General features: G+C 41.3%; 1 protein-coding gene across 6 annotated transcripts in view; it reads right to left on the reverse strand.

Moving 5' to 3' along the window:
- Positions 1–19925, reverse strand: part of znf800b (zinc finger protein 800b) — a 41073-nt gene that overhangs the window by 4887 nt on the left and 16261 nt on the right. For all 6 annotated transcript variants that reach the window (XM_051947404.1, XM_051947395.1, XM_051947390.1 and 3 more), the window contains 8 exons: positions 15774–16083; positions 10611–10706; positions 7861–8004; positions 4397–4577; positions 4133–4322; positions 3872–4034; positions 2664–3031; positions 319–1539 (listed from right to left, as the gene is read on the reverse strand). In XM_051947404.1, coding sequence (XP_051803364.1) covers positions 319–1539; positions 2664–3031; positions 3872–4034; positions 4133–4322; positions 4397–4577; positions 7861–8004; positions 10611–10706; positions 15774–16065 — 2655 coding nt within the window. In that variant the 5' untranslated portion in view covers positions 16066–16083. The remainder of the gene's footprint in view (positions 1–318; positions 1540–2663; positions 3032–3871; positions 4035–4132; positions 4323–4396; positions 4578–7860; positions 8005–10610; positions 10707–15773; positions 16084–19925) is intronic.

Raw genomic sequence — 19925 nt, forward strand, 5'->3', positions numbered from 1 at the left:
AGTATATTGTAATGGAAAAATAAACCAAATTTGCAGAAAACATTGAAAATACACATTCTGGAGGGGCCTTTCAGACAACTGTGAGAGAAAGAGAAGCCAGTGACAGATCCTGAAGTGATGGAACATCTTTAACTTAATTTAAATGACTCTTATTTCTTAGCGAATCACCATTTGGCCTAATCAATCTCAACAAATGTCACTTCACAAAAATCCAAGCCACTCTGATCAAACATAAGAACCAGACACTAAAGCTCTCTATCTGGAGTCCTGACCAGGCATACTATGGGATATTTATGTCAGTAATTTAAAATCCAATACCTTCTTGGCAAAGGCCCGTCCACACTGGTCACAAGCGTGCAGGGAGAAATTCTTGGTCACCCTGACCTCGGTGGAGGACGTGGTGGAGCTGCTCTCTGACTGGGCGTCGTGTCGTCGGGTGTGGGGGGTCTGGCTGCTGGAGGAGGCGGTGGAGGAGGAGGAGCTGCGCTGATGGGAGTGTTTCTCGCTGCGGCGGGTGAGCGGCGGACTGACGGGTCGGTGCTGGTGGGTCTGCTGTCTCTCCTGCTTGCGGGTGATGGGGGGCGACGGCGTGAAGACGGGCGATGAGATTTCCTGCTGTTTCCGGGTGGCGGCGGCGGGAGGCGGGACGGAGGAGGACGAAGAGGAGGACGAAGAGGAGGAAGAGGAGGCTGAAGCGGGGGTCAAAGCGGACGTGGAGCACTCCTGCTTGCGAGTGACGGGAGGTGAGGGAGAGGAGGAGGGCGACGAAGAGACGTGGCGTCCGTTCACCTCCTCTTTGACGCTGCTGCTCGTCCTTTTGCTCGTGCTGTTGAGGACGGCCTCCGCTAACCTCTTCACCGCCCGGCTCTCAAGCTTGGGCATGATCTTGGCCAAGTACGAGGACGACTTCTTGTGGACGACGGTGACGTGGCGCAGGACGTCACGCTTGCGGCGAGACTCGTAGCGACAGAGGGGACAGCGGTAGAACTTGATGAAGATGTCGTTGCCGTCCGTGTGCAGCTCGATGTGCTTCGTTAAGTTCTGACGCGAGCTGAACTGTCGCTTGCACAGTTTGCAGAAGAGCTGCTTGAAGTCGAAGCCCACTGACAGTTTGGTCATTTTGGCAGCACCGCTGCCGCTGCTGCACATGTTGCTCCCACGAGAAGACGAGGACGACGATGAAGGCAAAGATGGCGTCACCTTTGGGCTCGACGGCGGCTCCTCCTCCTTCACCTTCATGGTGTTCTGGACCACAGAGACTCCTTTAGCTGCCACGGTGCTGTCGCTAGGAGACGGGACCGGACTGCTGTCGATGTCTTCTTCGTCCTCGTCATCCGATGGCTCCACAGCTTCCTCTTTCACTCTGACGTTGTTGCTGGGAGCCACGGTATTGGTACTGTTATTGCTGCTGCTGGTGCCGCTGCTGCTGCTGCTGGTAGGAGTGGCTGCTGCAGTAGTCGGCGTCGGCGTGGGTGCAGACCTGTTACTTTTGATGCTGTATATCTTGTGGACGATTCGCATGTGTCTCTTCAACATGAGCTGAAACACATAGAAACACAGCAAATCAAAATCAATTGCTGAATTTCTCTGCTTTAGAAAAACACTAAGATCATTTTCGAAACCTCAAAATCTGCCAGTTATGCTTAAAAATGCAGAAGTTATGCAGGGGTTTCTACAGATTGATGTAAGTCTATTTTCGGCCAAAGATGGAACTCCGGCGAAAATGTAAACAAAGTCGTTACGTGCATCACGATCTCGATCAGTTCTTCAGAAGTCACAAATACCAACGACTTTCATGCATGTATTAATCATTTCACAAGAAGAAAACAGAATATTGTAACGCACTGATATTGTTATTGAAGTTTCAATGTTTATTGTTCAGTTCAAGATTTACCTAATGTCAGTGAGCATGCCATGTTTAGTTAGCTCACCTCTGATTGGCTGAGAGTCTGCTGTAATGTGTGTGTGACAGCGCTGGGAACGGCGGCTAATTCTGGAGCTAAGTTATCTGGTTTTGGCAGTTATTTTGTCGCTAACTACAGCCCACAGTAGCCTGTGTGAAGGTTCAAAAAACCACCAGAGAACGAGATAAAGGGGGTCGCTACAATGAGTTGCACTGTTTCTACAACTTTGTTTGTCGGTGTTTTGTCCTGTTCCAAGCATTTTATTATATCTAATTTCATTTCTGTGGAGATGCCATCAGAAGAGTCTGACTTACGGTTGGGAGCCATAACGAAGGGCAAAACGTTAGTGAATGTAGCACAATCCAAGGTGGCAGACAACTGGCGAATGTAAACAAAACCGTTTTATAGCGTCGCATGACGACGTATTCATCTGCTCCGCTCAATAACTAGTTCTACGTAACCAGTTCCAACTGTGTACGTTAAGCTGAAGATGATATGGTGTTATGGCTACCGTTGTTGGATAGTACTGCTGACGTGCAATCATTTAGAAAATTCTTTATTTTTTCAACTTTTATTCATGCAAAAATTAAGGATTTTTTTTTCTTTTTCAACTTTGATAAACTGCACAAAAAACATTTTTGAGTTCTTTCTACTTCTAGGCATGGTTGTGCTATGAAAAATAACCAAACATTCATAAAAAATTGCTGGATTTTCACAGCTTTAAAACACCAGAAGCTGTCAGCAGGTCAACACACCAACCTGAGAGCTGTAGTTCCTCTTGCAGAGCGTGCAGCGACATGAGGTGGAGTTAGCCTGTGGAGTGGTTGGGGGTTGTTGAGTCTGAGGTTTGGCTTGGTTTTGGTTAGAAGGGGTTGTTTTAGAGTTCACAGGGGTGGTCTTGGAGCTGGGGGCTCGTGTTGGAGAGGCGTTGCTGGTCTTTCTGGGAGGCGTGACTTCCAGCGTGAAGGGCTGGCCGGGCCGCGAGGCGATGCTGGGCGTGATGGCGTCCCTCCTCAGACCACGATGCACCTCGTCGAAGTGTCGCCGTACGTTGGCTTTGGTGGCGAAGGTTTTGAGGCACACGGGGCAGGATTTTCCAGTAGGTGTGCTCAGAGTCCTCGGGCGACCTCCACCATCAAAAAGAATAATTATTATTTCAAATGACAGTCCCCTTTGAACAGCAAAAGTGGCATTTGAAAAAGGCTGAAAACAGGCTGACTGACAGTAGATTGTTTAGAGTTGACTTCACAGACTATGTAGGGAAAGTACTAAACAATCTCAGCTAGATATGTAAAGATAAATTGTTTTAGAAGGTTTTCATTTGTTTATATCTTGCTTGCACAGAATTGAGAAATGTGATATTGATGAAAAACTCTGAGGTTTGTTTTTGTTTTGGATTGTTTGAGGCTCCGTTTCTTAGAAAGCCTACATTTGAACACCAGCTACACCAGCTAATTCATCAAAATGATTTAGTTCTGTGAAAAACAAGTTAATAAAGTGCGGTAACACCATTCAGCGCTGCTAAACAATGTCATCCAACCTGTCGTTTAATCTCTGCAGCCACCTATCATTTACCTAACAGGGGGAAAGTCAGGAAGCTGTAAATAAAATATGGATTTTGCTTTAAAATCATTGAAGGTTGTTCAAAAGGACACAAGTTTTAATCAGTTTTTACTGGCCTTTAAAACCCAACATTTTAACTCATCGCAGTATTAAAAGCACAGGTGTAAATTACAAAGATTAATGACAGCTGGATTCCTTTCAGCTACTTGAAAACTTGAACAGAATGTAGTCATCTAGTGAGGATAGGTCAGCATTTGACTTTCAGAAATATGGTTTTGACCATGTAGAGGTAATACAAGTGCTTGAAAAAGTTATTTTAATGTAGCACAACGACTGACAAATATGTTACACTGCTGACGCCATTTTCAGTATTTTTCCTTCACGTTATTTGTACTAACTCTTACCTTTCACCATCGAGAGCAGGCTTGTAGGAACTGTGCGCGTCTCCGTAAATTTTCGGAGCTCCTCCAGTTTTGTCTGGTGCATTTTGCGGCAGTGACGTCTGATGCTGCGACGTGAGTTGAAGTCTTGGCCGCAGAGACAACAGGAGATTGTTACATCCTCGACCTGGATGGCAACGAGAGGAAGAAGACAGATTTAGTCACTGCCACAAAAGCTGGACACTAGATTGCCTTTCACTCCATACCGAGTCATCATCATCATACCCCGCTGTTGGAGCCCTCGTCTTCAGGCTTTGGCGGCTCTTCTTTAGCCTCCTCCTCAGGCTCCCATCTCTTCTGTCCCTGGTTGGGTCCTGGACTGCTGTGGCTTTCTGCAACACCTGGCTGGCTCGCCTGGTTGTTGTCCACACCCTCCACTGGTTCTCCTTCCCAAGCGACTGGACTCTCTCTGGCACTGTGAGGAGCGACAATAAATAAAGTACACTAAAGATGAAGTAAAAGCTCTCAGTCCACTGGGATAGTACCCACCTGGGTGTGTGTGAAGGGTATCTGGCCAGCTCCTCCTCTGTGGTGATGTACTGGAACACAGCCTTGGTGGTGGTTTGAATGGGCTCCAGTCGCACCACGTAGTCCGGCCGTTCGTTTCTGGGATAAATGGCATCTAACAGATCCTTCATGGCTACACTCTGTCTGTCGTCTCCTGATGAACCTGTAAAATGACAGTTTCCACCACAAAATAATTTTAAAAAAAAATCAAAGAAACATAGTTATTAGTAAAGAAAATCATATAAAAGTAGATGTGTATCCCTTGTTATGTGTATTATTGGACTCACAAAATGACTAGAAGAGTTTCTGATCAATGCTATTGATTCATGTTGGTAGCTACTCAGATTTCAGTCTGTTTAAAAAGGCTGATCAGTTCACTTTTCTTGGAAATGCTTTAAAACCCCAGAGACTCTGAACAAGCAACTTATAAAGCAACCTATGTAGGAGTTTATGTCGGCAAAATAACCAACCCTTCATTGCTATTTTACCCATGTCCAGTGATTTGTGCTTTATCTTACAAGCTGTTTAAACACAAATGAAAAACATGCACGAACACATTCTGTGTATGAAAAACAGGACTTTTCACCAGATGATGAGTATTGTTTGATTTGGTGAAGACAAGTGAATCTATGTGGGGAAAAAACTCATTATTCTAGAATGACTGGGGTGATTTTATAGGGGAGTGCATCGAAGACGAAATATAATTACAAATGCTGAAAAAAAACATTTGGAATCTTTCTCATGAGCTGTAATACAGTCAAAAGCACAGAAAACCCTTTTAAAGGTTGAAAATGTGGAATAAAAAATATTTTCAAACTTCTGATGTCCACATTTTCAACATCTTTGGGAAATCTCTGAACATTTTTTCGGTGGAAAAAAGAAATATTAAAAATGCTTCTGAAGAATCTTCACATAAAAATCAACCAAAATCCAGCGAATTTCGTTGGATTTTGGTTGATTTTTATGTGAATGTTCTTGAAGAAAATATTACAAGTTTTACTGATATATACATAATCACTTTGGATATTTTTAGGATTTTTTGGAAGATTTTTACTCATTTTTTGAACATATTTACAAGACTTTTCTTTCCAAATTTGGGAGACTTTTTTTAAAATAAAACTTTCAAGGGACATTTTTAAAGAATTATTGGAATTTTCTTCCTGAAGGTTTTGCAAATTTTCAGAAATTTGGGGAATTTTTTTGCTGAATTTTTGGATTTTGTTTTTTCAGATAAAGAAACAATATTTTTGGTGCCTGTAAATGACGACAACAGAAGGGTTAAATAGTAAAACAAATAAATTGTGTTGCCTTGTGTGGCGACAACAATTCCAGGACTCTGTTTTGGTCAGAATCATCCTTTCTATAGTTGAAATATTTCCATAAAACTAGTGCTGCATGTCGTTACAAAACCAAATCTGTATTTTCAGTGTTCCTTTACTGTTTCTTGTCAACAAACTCCAAACTTCTCTTACAGGTCAGTCCTGATAAACACAAGCTGTGCAAGCTTTCTTTTCAAAAAAAGTTGTAGCATGACATGTTTAAATCATTAGTCTTCCTTTGTGTTGCGCCTCATGCAGCTTGACGATTATCTTGATGCTGAAATGACATATCATGCAGCTCTACTCCATATTCTATGATTTTAATTGGTGGAGAAATGGTCTCAGTACACTATAGTATCAACACAAACATTCATTTAGCTGTGACATCTTCATCTGACATACTGCAGTTTGACCTAATGGGCAGCGAGATCATCCAATTAAAAAGAGAAACTAGGGCCTTAACAAGTAAAGCTTCTGCATCAACAACAAATAAAAAATCTTTGACCAAAACACTGAACCCCGACCTGCTTCCCTGTTGTTGCAAATTGCGCCCCGGCATCAGATAGAGGTGTCAAAATCTAAACAGACAAGATCATCTTATGGGCGTCGGCCTCCCTCTCTCTTCAATTTACTTTTTGTAATTGAAGAGGAGGCTGAAATGGAAAAACGATCAATGTGGTATGATTTAAACAGATTGTAGTGACTGTTTATGTGCTGGATACATGAGGGAACAAAACATTTTCTGTTATGAGCTTCCCTTTATAGTGATTAAAGTAATTTTGCCACTGTGGATATTCCCCTTTTAGCAAATCTGAAAGCTTATTTAAAACAAAGAGATGAGAGAAAAAAAGGCAGTGAATTTTAGTCTCTTTTAAATGGCTCACAAATATGAGTGGAGGCTGTTTGAGTGCACTGTCATGTCTGGATGGAGAAAAATGGAGCGTTTCAAGGAAAACCCGTTGTGTTTATCCACTAACCACAATTAATGCGGAGTCTCAGTGGTGAAAAAAGGCAGCGATTATATCATTTATCAAAATAATAACTCTCGGACTCATGAAGAAATAAACTTAATTGAGACCACATGAAGATGAAGATGAAATTACTCTTTCTTACAACAGCAATCATTACAGCGGAGAAAACAGAGCAAAATATAATTGACTGTGTTCAGATTGATTTCTTTTAAAGCAGAAGAGGAGAGCTGGGCACCAGTGAAATTACTTGAAGGGTCTCTGAGGCTTCCTCCTCTTCCTGAAGTCTCCTTGCAATTCTAAGCAGCAAAGAGGAGAGACATGGACACATACTGCGGCTAATGAGAGGTAGATAAAACACAAACACGGCGAGATCAAAGTCTCTTTTCTTAGCGTTATGAGAGGAGAGCAGGGGGAGAAGCTTACACTTTGAGGAAGGGAGATGATTGATGGATGGAACGTGTGACGGTGTTCACAGACAGAGGAGATAATAGGAGAATAATGAGGAGGAGACAGATGGCGTTAAAGAGAGTGAAGGAGCCTTGGAGCGAAAGTAAAATGTGAAGACGTCCGAGGACGCGGTGGAGAAATCAATGATTCTGTGCGGAGCAGTTTGTGGGTGAGGAAACAAAACTTAAGCTGATGTGAAGCTTGATTCCACCTTCTTCAGAGAGTCACTCAGCGTTTACAAAGGTTCAGGTCCCAGCTTGTGTTTTGATTGAATTGTTGAGTTAAAAGCTGTTGCGTTTTGGATTATTCCTGTTTTTTGTGCTGTGATTTTAAAGGGCTGCATAACGAAGCAAGACAAACAGGTTAGCGAGACATCCTGAATCTGAAGTCAGAGGTATGTTCAGAGATTGGGACGGAAACTTCACCTTTTTTTGTCTTGACCATTTTCTCTATAGATTCTCAACTGAGGGAATACGTCACATCTACAAACCTGCTGAACTGTATGCTAGTACTGCCACTGGATGAAGCAGTGCAGCCTCCTTTCACAGGACTGTGGTCATGAAAACCTGCTCAACAAATAAAGCCCACAGCGTCCATTCTGATACTCATCATATCTGATTGAGGTTTTAGGTTTTTGTTAAACCAGTTCACCCAAAGAAACGGCACCCCTCACAGCTGGGATCACAGATGTAAACGTGGGGTCACTAACCGTCGGGTTCAGGCAGCCGTGATAGGCAGTAGTACTCCTTATGTGTGATGAGGTTGGGCAGGCCTCTGAACAGACTGCGGCACAGTTTACACTCGAAGATGGTGTCCACCTCCCTCAGGAGCATGTATTTCAGCTGGCTGGTGCCTGCAAGATGGAGAAAAGTGGCGTTGAATAACTTAATTGTGCTCAGAGGTAATGTAATGGACATATACAGTACATTGTAAAAAGTCATCATACTCCTAGTAAAGGGGCGAGTGTTACAAAGAAATCTCTCTGTGGCCTTTTTTTGACTGCACTCACCGTTACATTGCTGTTATGTTCCAGCTAGCAATCACTGAGACATGATGGCTGTAGTGCAATTTGCTCCACAAAAGCTTATTCATGCAATTCCAAGTCTTACAATTGTTAAAAAGGAGTCTGCAAAACTGTATTCTTTAGGTAAACTCAGTTACATGGAGAAAAAGCACACAGTAGATTGAAAAAAGCAAGATTTCTTACTAAATCTTTAAGAAGGAAGCTAAAACAAGACGACATGGTCATCAATATCCCCCGCCACAAGTGATGTCTATGAGTCTATATCCAAAATAGTGATCAAGGGCCATAACTCTGCTAAATATTATCGCATAGGTCTCATTTTCGAACGTGATCAAGGTGTCCATGATGTGAAGCTACACACTAAATTTCATGATCCTAGCTGTAATAGTTTCCGAGAAAAGCTGTCCCCTTCATCTCGGACGCACGGACGCACGGACGCACGGAGGCCAAACCTATATCCCCCTTTTCCACTTCGTGGAGGCGGGGGATAATAAGCTATGCATTTATATGATCTTATATTGTCAATTTTGGCAAAAAAAAAAGTTAAACTGAGGAAGAGCTGAGAACTTTCAGTAAGTGTGAAAGGCCTGCTGGGTAAATTTGATAGTAGATTTGTCGAATCCAAGAATAATCTCTCCGGCCTTGTACGGGATTTCAAATGATGACAGTCTTTGTGTAAAGCGCTACATTTGCATCGCCGCTGTCATCATCTTTGTCATCTTTTTCCATCACTGTCATCAGCACGATGACTCAAGTGTTCTGTTTCACTTCAATTTGTCCATATGGAAGCCTTCAGTGCACTGTTAGAAACGTGACTCACATTCGCTCGCAGCATGTAGCGGTGCGTGTTGCATGCTCCCGTGGACACTTTACTCCGTTTTGTGCATGTACACATGCAAAAACCACTTACAGTGACTCATACAGACATACCTGCACACTCAAACAAACACACTCTCACCTGTCACTTTATTTTTATCTGATGCTGCTTTGTCACTGGCCCAGTTAGGATGCAACTGTGCTGTATTGTGGCATGATTGTAGACTACAACAGCAGGGGGATAATCACTCTGACCCCAAAATATTACGGTGCTGTCTGGAAGCCATCACATCACATCTCCAGACTCACGGACTCGTAGATTTTGTTCACAGTAAATGTAGACTTTGCTGTGAATCTGCACATCCACAGAATTGCCCATAATTTAAGTGAAATTGGCGGCATAAGGGGCAATATATAACTGCGGGACTTTTTGTATCATAGTCGACATTTTTGCTGTTTTCAGGCCTAAAATCAACATGGCCGCCTATGACCAAACATCACATGGCATTTTTACACAAAGATTCTTCTAAATATTACATATACAATTGAATAAAATTGAAATTAAAAGTTTTTTCTTTATAAACATTTTTTAGTAACCCTGTTGACATGAATCCACACTTGACTCACACTATTTTATATGAAATAACTAAGAAAACCTTGGAGTCTTTCCGTCTTTCCTTCAGGAGGAAATGACATCATGTGGAGCAGGTCACGTGATCTGGAATAACCACACTTCCTTGAGAGGTATTTTTGCAATGGGGAACTTCATTGAAAGTGATACAATTTGTTATTTTTCATATAAAATTTGACATATTGAAAAAAGAAATATCTGTCATGATTATCTCAAGAACAATATCAAAACTACTTTTGAAAAAGTTGACATTTCAGTGATATTCAGTCATTTTCTATTAATAAGTGATTGTTTCCATTAAAAGAAATATGGAATTTTTCAAGAAATGATCATAATGAACATAAAAACATTTGTTGTTTTATTTTTAATAAAAATCTATAAAAGATATATCCCATGGACTTCAAAAGTCTCTCAACTGTATGTAGATCCATATGTATATTTTCACCCGTTAAGTCTGGTGTACCACAGGGGGTGGTTTTGGAACCACTTTTATTTTCTTTAAACATGCTTTTACTTCAGCACATTTTTCATAAACATGGTGTATTTTAGTTTTTATGATGACGACTCACGGATGTACCTGCCTAATGAATACTTAAAGGACCTGTTAGGAAATCTGAAGAGTCCTCCTGTTTTTACAGTTTGACGCTCTGATAAATGATGGAATATCAGTGCCTTTTATTAAAAGATAACATCATTCAAGGGGGTTCAGAGAGCTAAAGCATTAAAAATTTACAAAAAAATTAATTGCAATCTTAGATTCTGAAGTTGTCGTCACAAACTACAAACACCAACAGCAGCTGAGCTACTGTGTGATTCTCTGCATACAGGAAAGAAATGCTGCTGCATCGCGGGGATTTGATCACAATTTCTTGTGGCACGGCACAATGAGAACAGTCGACACAGGCACAAAAGAAAGGAAGGAAGCTATGATAGGAGACGGTGAATAAGAAAGGAACGAAGGACAATAGGAAAACACACAGACACAAACCGGATCGGAAGCATTCAATTATCTGCTGAATCCCAGACTTGGAGGTCTGCAGAGGCTGCTGGAGCAGAGGAGGATCACCGGGCTCCAAACAGAGGCCTGCAGAGAGAGAAAACCAGGAGACAGAGATGCATTTTATCAGAGTGAGCATATAATTACATCTGAGCATGACAGGCTTTGAGGCATCACCTGCAGATTCTGGGGAGCTGCTAAGAAACAAAGTACGCTGCAGTGTGTTTAAAGGGAGTGAACAATCAGAGGCAGACATGAGGTCTGCACAGGAGGGTGATTCAGTCTGACCTCGTTACCTTCCATCATATCACAACACAACACAAGCTCTTTCTCTTTCACACATGACTATGAGAAAACGCACTATCTATCTTCTCCTTCTAAGATCAGGAAATACAGGATGCAGACATTAAAAATCTTTACAAATTAAATCTCTCTGTGGTGTTTGTTCAGAGGACTCCAGAGAGACGGATGGAAAAGATGCATTATGGGACAAATGCATGCTGATGAAAAGACTTTGCATCCAACACTGGTCAGACCCAGCACAGGACCTGACAGTCCACATTAGGGGTGGGGGAAATTTCTGATTCTTAGATGCATCGCGACTCAGACAAATCTGACTCGATTCACAAATGTCCAAATTTTGATGATTTAAATCTGTTCATTAAAGTAATACAAAAGATTCCAAAAAATGTGGAACTAAGAAGGAACTAAGTATGCGTCATCTCCGTGAGATTTTGGGATGCGCACCTGGAGCGCACACAAAAACAAGAAATCCGGACAGCTCCTTCTAATTTACGGGCAGACGTGTGGAAACACTTTGGCGTCTACAACGTCGATGGCGGAAGCAAACTGGAAAAGAGCCATGTTATATGTAAGCTGTGTCACGCTAAAATAAGATATGAATGCTTATTCAGCGAGACAAAAAGAAACGTGTTGTGAAAAAGTGCATCAATATATATAAATTAAAGATGCATCAATAATCATTTTATAATCGAATCATAGCCCCTGAATCGTTATTGAATCATGAGGTGTCCAAAGATTCCCACCCCTAGTCCTCATATAGTGGTGCTTTATCTGCCAAAACAGAGATTATTCATGTGCATTTGATTGTTAAGACATGATACTAACCTTCCAATAATATTATTTCTAGGTCCAAGCCTCTACTGCAGTGACTGAAGCTCTTTAACTTCACTGCAGTGCTGTAATCCTTGAAAAACATTTCTATTGCCATTCCTGTTAATGCACACATTCAACTTCATCACAACCAACTATCTGAAATCACATTCACCCTAACACATCCAAAAGATATCACAGGTGCTAACAATATCTCTGTAGCCAGCCAGGGTTTGGCAAATCATGTCAACTAGTAGCTAATCTACAAAAACCTGGCTGGTGTGTTGTTTTTTTATATCTTTATTTGCGTCCACCATTAAAGCCGTCGTGTATGTTTTTGTAGAAATACCACAACCAGACCATGGATCTTTAAATGTCAACTAGCTGCAGACGAATAAAAGTCAAAACAGAAATGCCTGACCCCTACAGTGAGGAGATCTGGTGGCTGTAGGAGGGATTTTTAGCGGCAGGCTTTGGGTCCACTTAGAGGGAAGAGTCACTGAAAATGAATGCAGAATGGCTCTGAGTAATCATCTTCATCCTGTGATGGAACGTTTCTATTCTGATGGCCTCTGCTAGAATGAAAATGCCCCCATCGAAAATTATGTGAATCATATGCTGTGACCTCCAAAATCACCAGATCTTAACCAAATTGAACAGCTGTGGGAGATCATGGACCGATGTGTCTGATGATGAGCTCTCTACCACCATCATCAAAGCACCAAATGAAGGAATACGTTTCGAAAACTGATGTTCACCAAGTCCTACAAACTTGAAGAATCATTACCAAGGTGCAAAGAAGCTGTTCTGGCAGCACATGGAGGCCCAACACCTTGCTAAGACGCTTTATGTTGATTTTTCCTTTAATTGTCACCTTTGCTGCTCGCTTACTGCTAACTTCTAACGTACCTCAACCTGGTAAATCCTCTTTCTCATGGACCCCCAAACTCTAAAGGAACACGTGGACCTGGAAACGGCCATTATGTCTCATGTGGTGTCAGATTTAAGAAGCAGACTGGAAGCTGTTTTTGCCTTTGCTCGACCTCAATCACCAGAAAGTCGGCTGTAAAACTGCAAAACTGACGATGGTAGAAATTCAGTGCTTTGTTTGATTTACACCTGCTTTTGCACTAGCTTCATTTTTATTGCTTTTAATCATTACATTGTCACAGCGATATTTTAAGGCAATCGCTTGCTATCCTGTCTTGTTTCTAAATACTTGTCTGGTGTTGCTGATGGCCTCACTGCAACCAGAACAAGTTGGTGACAGCATCAGGTAAATGCATGTGCACAGCAACATGTGAGAGAGATTTATTATGACTTCATGAACGTGTGTGATTCGGTCTTGGTCCTCAGCCAAATGCTGAACAATCCTGACTGAAATACTACAGAGAACAGATTTGTTCTTCATTTCAAAAACATAAACATGATCGTATTTCTGCCCAGAAAACAAGAAAATGGAAAAAAGCTAACGAACACGGCTTCTTGGTGTAAATTTTACTTTCTGGTCTTTGAGCCAAACAAGTATATTCTTCCTTTGTACAAAACATTAAATATAAAACAGCAGGAGTTTGCTTCCTGCATTATTGATACAAGCAGACTCACAATGGGCTACTGAGATGGATTGTGGGAAGCTAAAGTGCTCTCATTTTACCTGTTTTATGAAAACAGGTAGAACAAGAGAATATTTTCATCCATTTTTTAGTCTGCCAACTTCCTTTCACATCAATACAATCTTGACTTTTCACAGAGACGGGCATAAAAACAGAGAGGGGGCAGAACAATTACACTCTGAAACACCACCACGGACCCTGCAATCACCCCAAATGCTTCTTTCATTGTAGTCATGCTAATAAGGTGACTGAGAGCATCATTTCCGCTGCAACAAAAAGAGGATTTTGTGACGACTGAAACAAAGCTCTAAATCACACATTGTCAATGATTTCAGCCGTAAAATGTCAAATGTTTGGTTTTGAAGCATGAATGTAAATTACAGCACACAAACTACAATTCAGGTTTTGTAAAGACTGTTAATGAGAGAATAATGCTGAAGTTTGATCATTTATGCACAGTGTTATTATTCCGCTTGGCTAATCAAACCAGAAAGAAGTGGAGATTCATTGTGAGTTTTGCAATTTCCAAGCTTAAGTTGCTTGACAAGGTGGGAGACACTTGCTTTTTATTTGGGTGAAGCGGCATCGGGAGTGTAAATATATTCAGAGATTTATTTCCAGCTGATAAAACATCACTTAATCAAGTGGCTGACAAAAGTAGAGAAGATAAAGAGAAAAGGTGTGCAGACAAAGAGGTGAAACTTAATTTTTATCTAATTATTCAGCATAATTCAAATTAAAAATGCTTCAGTGACGCTTACTAAAATAAAGAGAAAATTGGAATCTCTTTGAAAGCGAGTTATTGCTTGTCCTTGTATGTGGACTGATGAGAACTTTAAAAGCCAACAGTGGAAGCACACATGGTTCTAATAATATTACTCTAGGTGTGAGGCTGTGCAGATGACACTCTGGCCCAAACATAGGAAGCGCACAAGACTCTAAGGCTGCTATGATTGATTATTTTAGTAATTGAAGATTCTATCGATTATTCTGCCGATTAATCGGATTCCTTCACACCAACGTATCTCCTCACTTGCTTCTTAGCTCCTCCTAGTGAGGATGAGGAGGAGAGGTAGGATACACCCGTGTTTCCTCACTCCTTTAGAAGCCTCATCTTTAATCGAGGTCAATTATAGGTTTGAAAAAAATCCTCCATGACGATGGAGCGGTGAAAGATTTCCAGGTCACAGGAGGAGAGGTGATGCAAAGAAGCCTAAGTTAGCATAATCAAAAGCCCCCACAGAGTAAGGCTCGTTTCATATGCGCATCTGCTGTCTGAAAGTGCAATAAGGAGGCGAGAAAAGACCGGCAGACGGACAGACAGACACACCCACAGAGACGTGGACAGAAAGCGAGACAGGAATGTGAATGACAACTGTGTGAGAGGCTTTGATGGAAAGGGAGATGGAGATTATGTATTAATGTGCGACAGAATGTGTTTTCCTCGTTACCATCCCCCCACACCTCTCCCTCGCAAGCTACTATAATCCCAGCAGGGCAGGTCAGTGACCCCCCACAGCCGCTGACCTCTGACCTCCACGCCCCGCTCGGCAGGAGAGCCAAAGATTAGCCAGAGCTTCCTTTTACTACGAGCCGTGCAACTGCTTCCTTAGCGGCAAAGTTGAAAAGTAGCTCCAACTATGAGACATCTATTTCGATTTTTAAGGAAAGCATGGAAGAAAGGCTTTGGCTTCTAAGTTAAATGGAGAAAGCAAGCAAGTCAGAACTCAGCAGAAAACAATGCAACATGATAATTGCAGCTTTGATAGCCTGGTGGTACATTTTACAATCCTACACCAAGAGCTTAGCTGGGCTTTAGGGCCATGAAACACACTAGCGAGAAGTAATCAAACTATATTGGCTGTACGGGATACCTGTGGTTTGTAAGGGAGAACAAATTGTGAAAAACAGCACAATGTGGAATGATCTGAAGCCACAAAACGTCATAAGAGATAAGAGACAAATCCAACAATAGATCGTTTCAAGCCGAGATACGGACATGTCTCATGTTTTGATCCAAACTCCTGGCAGAACTACGATTACTTTTCCAAGTTAAAACAGTAGAAGTTTTATTCTTAAGACAAAGTGCCTGAATTTCCCACTCTCTCTCTTTTATGACCCTCCACACTTTCAAAGTCTCTCCAAACAATACAGAAGTTACGCCAAAACCAGTGAAATAAATCAAGTTCCAAATAAAGCTTTTACATTTGTTCAACAACTGAGGCTAACCAGTGCAAGAAGCCAAAGGCGGTTCCTATTTTCCACCTGGGTTTTCTCTCTGAGAACAAACCATTCAGTTTTATTTTTGAGCACACAGGCAGCCGCTCTATCAGCAAAGCTACACAAGAGGCTGACAGACAGTTTTAGCCTGTAGGTGGATGGATCAAAGCAGCAAGAGGAGCGCAGGAGGGAAGGAAAATGTACACACCTTGGTTGCAGGCACCGGTTAAGAACAGCTCCTCAGTCTGGCAGCTCTGGTCCCTGGTCCGACCGTTAGCGTTCCTGTGGGGCTCGGGTAGCAGAGGGGGAATGGGCTTCCACAGAGGCTTGGACTGGCCGTTAGCGGGGTCCTGGCCATCGATTGGAGGTTCCCTCTGGTCCCAGGTTTCTAACAGCACCTCAGCAGAATCGGAGGTCTGGAGAGGGGGCTGATCGGAGGACTGGTCTCCACCTCTGGGTTGCACTTGTGGTGGACGCTGGGTGTCCGAATGGAGCTCCATCTCTGTCTGAGCACCAGTCTGTGAGAGCAAAACAACATGAGTGACAAAAAAGAAATAAAACTAATATGATAAAATAAAACTACAACTGTAGTCCTTGTGTGTATGTGATGTTTGTAATCTAAATCCTCCTGGGCAAATCTTTAGTTGGAGGAACTGCTGTCTGTCAGAGTAATACTTCTGTACTGCCACAGAAAGGCGCCAAAACTGGACATGATCAAATCTGTATCATTTGCATCTTTCCAAAAAAAAAAGACGCATACAATCGAGTTGAAATGACATTAACATGAACAGTGCATCGTGGAGTTTAACCTTCTGAACCCCATATTTTCTTAGAATAAATAAATCTTCAAAAGTTTGCTGTTTATCTGAGTCAGAAACCAACAATCATGTGTGTCTTGCAGGTTTGTCTCTAAAAATGAACCAGATCTATGCTTGTATAAATGCTATTTCATCAAAATCTGTTCATTCTACGTCTAATTGAATAGCAGCCATAGAAAAAGTCTGCTCCAACCAAAAAAATAAAAGTAAAACTCCCACTAGTGATCAGATGCGACAAACACGACCATGACATGAATTGCAATTACAAAAAGGACTATTAAAAATATTGAAAACCAACTACATAAAAGACGAAAATGCTGAAACCTTTTCAGAAATATGTAAATAATAGAATAAATTCAACAGAAGAGAATCCTTTGCCAATTTAATTTATAGCTGTTTACGGTTGGGCTGAATTACCACGTATATACTGTAGCTGTTTACATGCACTAACACCGGACAATGTCAGAATCAGGTGTATGCAGGTGCAACATCTCACCAACAACATCTCTGGACAATAACCTGCTACATTCACATACAGGCTCAGTCAGACATTACTTAAAGTTTGTGCTTTGCGGCTGGAAGGATAAAGTCCGATTAATGTGCGACTTATTTGTACATTTGCATCTCACGTGCAGCTGCTCTGGGCAAAGTCTAGAAAAGTTCAGGGCGGTGGTGCATGTGTGAAAACGGTTTAAAAGTGTGTGCAGCGGCCGTGTCTCCTGAGCATCCAGAAATTTTGTGGGGGGGACATTAACCTTGTCACACACAGCCACCCTTGAGCAGATAAGTGACTCTACACGACACATATATCTGTCTGTGTGTTGAGTGTGTGTGTTGTCGCGTCTCTTAACCAGACCTTTATTCTCTCTCCAAGTCCCCAATCTCGTCTCCTCCGCCCCCACCCGCCAATTTATCCTCATTTTCTCTCTACGTCGGTGTCTGTCTCCCTAACTCCTTGTGTCCTCGCTGCCCTTGACGAGGGATAAATGACTCCACATCAGGCACATTACATCACATTACCACGGGACAAGTGGGCCACTTGGACAGTGTGTCACCTCGTGCACGCTCGCACAAACACGCTGCGCCACAATCAAAAGGCCGCCGCATAGATTAACAGAAAGTTTCACGTGCTTTATGAAACCAAATGTGCAGCACACACGGAGCAAAGGGTCAGGGCCTCTAAATAACATGAAGCTCATGAAAGTTCTGTGTCGCCGTGGCAAAAAAGAGAACTGTAAACATCATGACTGTGCAGTAAAAAGTAGAAAAACATCATCAGGGAGTGTTGGAATTCATCAGTCAGTCAATCAGTCAACTATTTATGAGTCATCTTTCGCTGGGAAGCGGTGAGTACAGAACAGAATAAAAGGGAGTGATGAGAGTAGGTGGACCAGCCGTGAAATTCCACTCAACAGAACTATTAGACGGAATAAAAAATAAACCAGACTGACGAAATCTGCATTAAGAGGGTGGATGAATAATTACAATGATTATTTAACATGAATCTTTATTGTCATTATGATTTGAAGCAAAATTATGGATACTACATTTGAGTTTGTTTACATTAATATTGAAAGAACTGTGTGCAAGACAGAACCCTTTAAACACCAAAAACCTAACTCCAAGTTGGACACTTGATGGTGAAATGTTTGCGAGCCATTATGTGTCATTTCAAAGTTAATTCATGCACAGAAGAGCTCACGTGGCTCAAAACATGACTAAGAGTTGAGACTGAGGTGGATCTGTTTGTCAATATCAAGATTAAGGAGGTGAGCATGCAATTAAAGATACTAATGAGGCTTCACCTTAAGGTGCAAAAATAGAGATCTCGGGATGCATAAAAACATGAAAAAAGCAACCAGAAGATTTTTGTAAGACAATTCTATGGACTTAAGAAATAAAAATTAACCTTTATAGCGAGGAAAAACGGAAAAGGGAACACCTCGTTTTGTCAAACACAGTGCTGGTTCTGCTGTAGCTGTCAATGGAGGTGGCATGTGGTAATTTCCTGAAAATGTCACTGCTGACAGCAGCAACAGGATAAATACGGATTCCAACAAATGCATTGAAATACACTGGATGACATGTCGACATTCAGCATGACAAACGTTGTAAACATATGGCTAAAGCAGCTCCAGAGTGAAGAAGTGAAACATCCTGGAGTGTTTGAGTCAATTTGAGTCACTTAAAAGCCACACTATCTGCAGAAAGACCCCACGACCAGCACAGATACACAACATCTGACTAAGTGATCTGGTTTGACTTCATATATGTCTTATCACAGTACATTTAAACCCCAGTATGCGTTAAAGGTCTGTATCTCCCACACAGTTCTCTCCATATTTATGCTCAAATTAACCCTCGTGTCGTCCTGCAGGTCAAACTGACCCGTTTCAAAGTTTGAAAATGTGAGGGGAAAAAATATTTTCACAGTGAAACATCTGATGTCCACATTTTCAACGTTTTTGGGAAATCTTTGAACATTTTTTGGTGGAAAAAAGAAATGTTAAAATGTTTAAGAACATTCACACAAAAAAATCAACCAAAATCCAGTGAAATTCGCCGGATTTTGTTTGATTTTTTTTAATGTTCTTAAAGAAAATATAAGACGCTTTACTGACATACATGGAGTCATTTTAGATATTTTAAATACTTTTTTTGGAAGATTTGTACTCATTTTTAAAAAAATATTTACAACAATTTTCTTGCCACATTTGGGGGATTTTTTAAAATAAAACTTTTAAGGAAAATTTTTAAGGAATTATTGGAATTTTCTTCCTTGCAAACTTTCAGAAATTTGGAGAAATTCTTTTTTTGGCTAAATTTTGGGATTTTTTATTTTTTTTTAACGCAAGGAAACAGTATTTTTTGGTGCCCATAAATGAGAACAGGAGAGTTAAAGGTGAGACTCTGCACTTTAATGCAGCATCCATTAGGTCACTGCTTCGGCTTGTAGTTTAGATTGTAAATCAGATTCTACTGCTCTTCCCTACATGTGGATTTATCGCAACACAATGATTGTATTACCAGGTGTTTTTACGTACATTTTAAAATAACGATGCTAACTTTAAAGGCCTTAATTTCCGACCTCCTTCAGCCATACGCCCTGAATACAGCTCTCATGTCAGTCCAACAAAAGTTACGTTTTCCCCCCAAGTTCCAAGTATAAAACCCGTGGTGAATATGCTTTCCAAGCTCTCACACCAAAACCGTGGAACGCTCTTCCTCTGCAGCTGAGATCGGTCTACTCCTGTGAAGCTTTTATGAGGCAGCTGAAAACGCTTCAATTCCAACTTGTAGCTTTATTTTATTGATTGTTTTGATGCACTGTATTTTAGCTGTTGCTCCCCTGTTTTAACAATTTAGTTTTTTGTTTGTATCCTTGTTTTATTATTGTTGTAAAGCACTTTGTGATTTTGCATCTGTGAAAGCTGCTATATGAATACATTTTACTTACTTACTTAGAAACTGTATGATCCACATGCAAAAGAGCAAACTGTAATAATTCAGCACACAAGAAAAGGATGAAGACATTAAGAAAG

This window comes from Acanthochromis polyacanthus, chromosome 1, assembly GCF_021347895.1.
Source record: "Acanthochromis polyacanthus isolate Apoly-LR-REF ecotype Palm Island chromosome 1, KAUST_Apoly_ChrSc, whole genome shotgun sequence".
NCBI lineage: Eukaryota > Metazoa > Chordata > Actinopteri > Pomacentridae > Acanthochromis > Acanthochromis polyacanthus.